The sequence below is a fragment of the Lolium perenne genome, chromosome 7 (assembly GCF_019359855.2).
Source record: "Lolium perenne isolate Kyuss_39 chromosome 7, Kyuss_2.0, whole genome shotgun sequence".
Classification (NCBI taxonomy): Eukaryota; Viridiplantae; Streptophyta; class Magnoliopsida; order Poales; family Poaceae; genus Lolium; species Lolium perenne.
The window spans coordinates 71,289,493-71,296,757 of record NC_067250.2 but is presented as its reverse complement, the minus strand read 5'-3'; the positions used below and the strand labels follow the sequence as shown (position 1 = coordinate 71,296,757).

At 44.6% G+C, this 7,265-nt stretch overlaps 1 protein-coding gene across 2 annotated transcripts; it reads left to right on the top strand.

Moving 5' to 3' along the window:
- The first annotated feature begins 1,585 nt into the window (after positions 1-1,585).
- LOC127317129 (65-kDa microtubule-associated protein 1) lies at positions 1,586-5,735 on the top strand. 2 transcript variants are annotated; one of them, XM_051347653.2, is made up of 10 exons: positions 1,587-1,797; positions 2,518-2,573; positions 2,666-2,869; positions 3,204-3,461; positions 3,594-3,809; positions 3,905-4,060; positions 4,148-4,459; positions 4,550-4,637; positions 4,787-4,935; positions 5,128-5,735. In XM_051347653.2, the coding sequence occupies exons 2-10, from the start codon at positions 2,529-2,531 to the stop codon at positions 5,431-5,433; spliced, it is 1,734 nt and encodes a 577-aa protein (XP_051203613.1). In that variant the 5' UTR covers positions 1,587-1,797; positions 2,518-2,528; the 3' UTR covers positions 5,434-5,735. The 2 variants fall into 2 exon arrangements, with proteins under 2 accessions (XP_051203612.1, XP_051203613.1); XM_051347652.2 differs by having other exon boundaries at positions 1,586-1,797; positions 3,905-4,459.
- Positions 5,736-7,265: the final 1,530 nt, after the last annotated feature.

Sequence of the window (7,265 nt, the reverse complement as noted above, 5' to 3'; positions counted from 1 at the left end):
AACTATGGTGCCTATTTGGTGGACTACATTGAACTATTTATTTGTTTAGATGTACACTATTTAAACAACTTTGGTTGCATCATTATTGTTTTCCATTTATATGAGCCAATTACGTGAAAAAAAAATGGTCATCTCGGATCAAAATACGTCGGGCTGCTAGGATTTCCCAACTCAAACGGATAATGTTGGACACATAGTCGGTTTCATGTCCGTGATCCGACCCAAATACATCAAAACATATACTTTTTTGTGTTCAAATTGAGACGGGCGGTGCATGACTTTATCAGAGTATGTCCAATGACCCATTATGGCCACGATTAGGCTGTTTCGTTTACTGTGACTTGGTCTGATCTCATGGGATGTATGGTCCTTGTGCTACACCGTGTATTCATGTACTCGTGGTGGTACTAGCAGCACGTATCTGGAGAGCTGATCTAATGCTTGAGTAATTATCTTCTCATCTGTCACGATTAATTGGTTGTTTCCAGCGCTCTCGTGCTTTTCCATAGGGAAGCACTAGGACCAAGCTTAGACGCCACCAAAAGCTCCTCCCCGGTTAAGATCCTCGCCGCTGCTGCACCAACACCGAAGGAGCTGGGGGGGGGGAGGGGCAGACCGCGACGCCGATATCAACATGTGCCGATTGGAGGAGCGCGAGCCGCTCGTGGGGACCATTTGTCCCGGAAGAAAGCCACCGCCACCCAGAGCAACGCAATGACTAGCACCGGAGGGAGTACTGACAGGACCAACGCCAGCCAGATCTTCTAGGTCTAGCTTTAGATCTAGGTTGTCTAGTTTCTATCTAGTTTGTTTATTTTTTGCATAATATCACTATGTTTAATCTAGTTTAAACAAGCTTTATGAATCCAAATTTAAATTATAAAACCAAGTATAAACAAATAAATTCAACGCGTGGATACAGTTTGGGGTTGATGATGAGAGCATGCCGGACGCCACGCGGTATAGAACGAATCAATCTCAAATGCTATCCTCCGACGAGAGAAATAGATAAGGGATTGCTAGGTCCCTTAGGCCATGTGCAATGGTTATACATGTCTTTAGGATGCTCTTAATATTGTAAATGTTAATGCTTTTCTAAAGAAATTCTCATTTTTAATTAATTAACTTAGTGAAATAAAATCTTTTTTTTGCAAAACTAGTACTCCGTAGTAAAATAAAATCTAGAGATACAATTATTCGCACACAGGCTATTCACTATTTAAATGCAAAAGAGGGCTCGAATCCCACCGGAAATGTGGGCGCCAAGATTGCAATGTGACAACTTTGACCAGTCAGCGTCATCAGATCAGATGGATTAATTAACACAAACTCCCGGTTTATCACACGGCACGAGGTGAACGGAACGCGAAATTTAATTTAACCCCCAGAATTTACATCTCCCGAGTTCGTCCTCGTCCGATCCGTGTGGACCCACATACAGTACATTATTATTCTCCTACCGTACCTTTTTTCACCGACACTCGCGGTAAAAAACCTGGGCCGTCCGATCCGCCGACCGGTCTAATCCAGCGGCGGGGCCGCCCCCCACCCACCTACCCCCATTAATTGCGCTGCCCCCGTCTCACCCAGCAGCACGGAGGTCCAGTCTCGGTCAGTCTCACTCTCTCGCCACTGCCACTGCTCTCCTCCGCATCTTCTTCCTCACCGCCGGCGACCTCCTGCGCACCCAGGAGCCGCACGAGGAGCCTAGCCTCGTGAGCCCTGCGAGCTTCGACTCAGCCGCCCTCTGTCGCGGCTCGCTCTGCCCGGCCCCAGCTTCTCCGGCCGCTTGATCTGGTGAGAGCTCTTTTTTGGCTTTGCTATGTCCTTTTTCTCCTGCCCCTTCGCCGTGGGATTCTCCGACGGACGGAGATCTGGCCGTGCGGGGCGCAATGGCGCCGGGGTTTAGCGTGTGATGTGGGTTTTGGGCGGCGGCGGCGGATCTCCACTCGATGCTGCGCACTGGGGTCAGAATGCTGAGATTGGTTTGGACAGTAGATTTGCGCGCGAGTGAGATAGCTGCCTGCTCAGATCGCGATCTTCCGTATGAGCTCCCGCTAGCTACTCCCAGATGGGGTCGGTCGGTCAACTGCGGGAGATTTTTATACTAGTACATATTTTGCTGTTGGATGCTGGGGTTTCTGCGGATGCCATCGCTAGGTTTCTGGTTAAATAAATAAATAAATAAATGTTGGCTGTTGGTCAGTGAGATCTCCTGAAAGCTAGATATAATTATTGTTGGTGGCCATGATGGAGATGTTCTACTTCAGTAGGGCCGTCCAGCTTTATGCTTGATTATTGGCACTCCAACGGTGCTGCCAATTTGGAAATATGCTTGTTATGTGTTGCTACATACGTTCCTTGCCAGATTTATTTGCCTCCCCGTGCCCTGACTTGGATTGTTTTGGTGTGTTTGCCTTGTTTGATCAAGCACCATCAGCTTCACAAGTGCATTTTGTGCTAGAGTTGTAGCAATATGACCAGCAGTTATTCTCAACTCACGCTTCTTCCTCGCAGGTTGTTCTGAAATGGCCGGAGGCATTACGTGCGGATCCTTGCTGCAGAAGCTGCAGGTACGCGGTTGCCATCTACTTTTCTTGAGCTGCAACAATGTCTTTTATTGGCTTATGGTATATGCTTCTGTTCTGAAATCTTCTGCCTGCAGCTTGTGTGGGATGAAGTTGGCGAGAGCGACGAGGACCGTGACAAGGTCCTGTACCAGCTGGACCAGGAGTGCCTGGATGTCTACAAGAGGAAAGTCGACCAGGCAACCAACTCGAGGGATCTCCTTATCCAGGCACTCGATGACTCCAAGATCGAGCTTGCCAGGCTTCTCTCTGCTCTGGGGGAAAAAGCTATAGCAAGAACTGTAAGTCAATACTGTCACACCTGCCGATTAATTGCTGGTTAACTTCCACCCTAGATAGTTCCTCCGCAGGGTAAATGCATGATACAACATGCATAATACATTTGGTTATTACTCAATGAAACTTATGAAAGCTTTTCTAATTTTCTAGATTACCAATTCTCAGCAGTTTTTTTTTCTCCATTTTTTTAGCGAAAAAGCAGTCTTTTCTTTCTGATGTTAAGGAGATTTGATTGTCATATATCAGAAGTCAATTGACACCCCATTCTGAGTGTTTAGAGGCATTGTTTTATTTCTTTACCATTGGAAGTAATTCGAGGACTATGATGCAATGCAGCCTGAGAAGACATCAGGGACAATCAAGCAACAGCTAGCTGCTATCGCACCAACGCTTGAGCAGTTGAACAAGAAGAAAAATGAGAGAGTAAGAGAATTTGTTAGTGTACAGTCGCAAATTGATCAGATATGCGGTGAGATTGCTGGCACCACAGAGGTCGGTGAGCAGGTGGCAACACCACGGGTCAACGAGGATGATTTGACACTTGAGAGGCTTGAAGATTTTCGGTCCCAACTCCAGGAGCTTGAGAAAGAGAAGGTATTTATCCCATTCGTCCCTTAATTTGCACTTCGATAATGAAAGAGTGAATTCTCTTTGTCCCCATAATTTTATCTATGACTGTTGCTTCATTGGTGATTTCGCATGGCTAACTTCAATATTGGTTTGCAGAGCAATAGGTTGGAAAAAGTTCTCGAGTATGTTAGCATGGTTCATGATCTCTGTACCGTCTTGGGGATGGATTTTCTCAGCACAGTTACTGAAGTTCATTCCAGTCTCGACGACTCCATTGCTGATAACTGCAAGAGTATCAGTGACGATACATTGTCCAAACTTGACCAGACAGTAGCCACACTTCACGAAGATAAAAAGCTGAGGCTAAGCAAGGTAAAACCAACACATTTCCTAGTCCTTCCTTAAAATATGGAGCACATGCCGTATTCCATGAGCAGTCTGATCGATGGCTTATTTTCTGTTCTCAGCTTCAAGAGCTTGCTGGTCAACTGTATGATCTTTGGGACCTCATGGATGCTCCCATGCAAGAAAGGAGCATGTTTGATCATGTCACCTGCAACAGATCAGCATCTGTAGATGAAGTAACTGCTCCTGGAGCTCTTGCACTTGATTTAATTGAACAGGTGAGTTTACATTGGAAATTAGCTGGCAGAATTACTCCCTGGTATCAATTGTTCGTTCTGCTCTATTTGACTTCTCTTCCAATTCAGACCCAGACAGAAGTTCAAAGGCTAGACGAGCTAAAATACAGCAAGATGAAAGAAATCGCTTTCAAGAAGCAAACTGAGCTGGAAGATATATATGCCGGTGCTCACACAGTAATAGACACCGCCGCAGCCCATTTGAAACTATTGTCGCTGATTGAAGCAGGGAACATAGAACCGACAGAACTGATTGCTGACATGGAAGGTCAGATAACAAAAGCAAAGGAAGAAGCCTTGAGCAGAAAAGATATATTAGATAAAGTTGAAAAATGGATGTCTGCGTGTGAAGAAGAAAGCTGGCTTGAAGATTATAACAGGGTATTCTAATAGTTATTTTAGCAACCCAGCTCTGCTCATTATGGTAGTAGCTTCTCAGTTCTCACACACAAATTTACAATTCTTCTCCAGGATGACAATAGATATAACTCAAGCCGAGGTGCCCATCTGAATCTCAAGCGTGCAGAAAAAGCCCGTATTCTTGTCAGCAAGATTCCAGGTACTCGTCTGAAATACAAACAGAATCGTCCACCATGTACATTTTCATGCATTGTGAATCAGTTTATGTTCAGTAGGAGCTTTCTCTAGGTCATGCATTATCATCTGTACTTCTATTCCTTGCTAATAAAATGAATTCTTTCATTCTAGCACTTGTTGAAACTCTGGTGGCCAAGACTAGGGCATGGGAAGAGAGTCGGGGTTTGTCCTTTATGTATGACGGTGTACCGCTTCTAGCTATGTTGGATGAGTATGTTATGCTAAGAGAGGAAAGAGAAGAAGACAAGAAAAGAATGAAGGTACGTTTTGCTTGCTCTTAAAACTGGAAGCTACTGGTCACTCAGTTCAGAATGCCCTGTATTCGGTTCATTAGGATGCCAGTTGGCCCATCCTAGTTACGGAGTATACATATTTCGATATGATCCATATGCTTTTGACCTCTGTTTCCATAATGCTAATTCTGCATTCTGTCTGGTGCATTTACATCCCAGGAACAAAAGCGCTATGTCGAGCAGAAGCTGAGCACTGACCATGAAGGGCCATTTGGATCGCGAGTAAGCCCCAACAGACCGGCGACCGCAAAGAAGCTACCTGGCCCAAAAGCCAACGGCACCTCCATAAATGGCACTCCTCCGAGTAGAAGACTATCAATCAACGGTAGGTCTGGAGGGAAGGACAGCAAGAGGGACTCCCTGAGGGCCACCCCGGCATCTCCGGGGAACGGAGCTACGGCTGCCAAGGAAGACACAACGTCCTCCCACATCTCTGGCGCCGATCTGGCTCCGAACACACCATGATCTTTGACTCATATGTTAGATAAAACAGAAGACATTTTCGGTTGATGTTCTTTCCATTTGTTTTGTGGTAATATAATGTAATGTAACGTGATTGTAGCAAGGAGGAAGTATATGACGTCCATCAATTCGTTCCGTAGTTGAGATGCTCGGCTAGGGTTTGTTAGCTCCTGGTGTAAGTGGTGTTGCACTTTTGATTAGTTTGACCAACGCGTCAACGGGTACTGTTTCTACTGATGATCAGACGTAGGTGGTCTTTGCTGATCTGTGTTATTAGTTGTTGAAATGAACTTTTTGGTGTGCCATGTCTGGTCGTTCTAGTATAGTCTGGTGGTCATATTTTACCTTTAGTTTGGTTTCCCCATTGGTTCCCCCATGTTGTTTCACCTAGTGCTCTAAACCTTTTTTTTTTTTTTTTTTTGAAGAAACACGTTACTAGTTCTGCCAAATCAATTAAGCGGGAGAAGAAGACAGAGTAGAAAAACTGAAAACAAGAAAACAGGCTGCTAATGTAACTATGCTAATGTAACTACTCACCATCATGAGGCTCAGCGCCTGTCTCAAACAGCTGATCTCCCGGTTCCAAGCAGCAATAGATAATCTTTAATAAGACTTACATTCAACAACATGTGTCTGTTGAAAGACACGCATGCGTTGTTCCTTCCAGATGTGCCACGCCTCATTTTTTTTTTTTTTGATACAAGGAATATATTAATATCAGAAGATACCAATTAAACACAGTCTCTCTAACAACGCATCACTCTAATGGCAGTATATACGGTTTCATAAACCGCCACCGGAGATGAGAATTGATGGCACTGAATCTCCATTATGTCCTTGTCAACCCACTAAGCAACTAGATGCCAGATAACCCGAGAGTATGGGCAGGATAGGATCAAATGAGAGGCTGTCTCCTCTTGATCACAAAGTATGCAATGTTCCCTCTATTCCTTTCCCCTTGCATGTGGAATGTCATCAGTAACGATGCATTGTCTTAGCCACAACCACATACAGTATTTGCATTTAGGTTGGACACTTGGACTTCAGATTTCCAGAGGTTGGAGAAGTCAATGGCAGAGAAAGATCCCATGAATTGTGCTTTATAAGCAGAAGCTGAGATGTACTGTGATGAGGCATTGAGACGTCAAACAATCTGCTCCTCCTCATTGGATAGGTTGATGTCTTGAAATTTGATCCATAGAGCCGTGAAATCCCTGAGTTGAAGCTCTGAATTGATGCGATGTAGCCCTGACATCTACTTGTCCGCCGTCATGGCCTGAGCAACAGTTAGGTTTTTCAACCTTGTTAACTTATACAGGCTTGGATCTATCTCAATCGGAGCAGCTCCGCCTAACCTTCTTGATGTCTAGAAGCTGGCAATGTCACCCTTTCCGATGGTAACCTGACTACACGCATCAAAGAGGGAGGCATCCGTTTGATCACAGGGAATTTTAGTTCCAATCCATTGGTGCTCTTGGTCTTTCCACTCATACCATTTCCATCGCATACGAAGAGCCCTGCTTAACAAACCTAGATTCAATATACTAAGACAACCAAGAGATTTCGGCCGACACACAGTCTTCTAATTGACCAAGCAAACTCCTTTTGCATCGTTATTTCAAATTTCTAGAGAAAATCTCTACCAATCTTGTCAATCTTCTTCATTGCCCATTTTTGAAGTTGAAAAAATGTTAACAATGAATATTGGGATAGCCGAAAGAACAAAGTTCACTAGTTCTAATCTGCAAGGAGCATTGAGCAACTTTCCGCGCCATCGGGGAAGCCGGCTCGCAATCTTGTCAATTAGTTCCGCTTTTGTTAGTTTCATGTGATGT

Bases quoted from the DNA above. Each gene is read 5' to 3' on its own strand.
- LOC127317129 (XM_051347652.2), top strand. From the start codon at position 2,529: ATGGCCGGAGGCATTACGTGCGGATCCTTGCTGCAGAAGCTGCAG. The intron at 3,462-3,593 runs GTATTTATCCCA...ATTGGTTTGCAG, and splicing joins AGGAGCTTGAGAAAGAGAAG to AGCAATAGGTTGGAAAAAGT. The intron at 4,460-4,549 runs GTATTCTAATAG...ATTCTTCTCCAG, and splicing joins GGCTTGAAGATTATAACAGG to GATGACAATAGATATAACTC.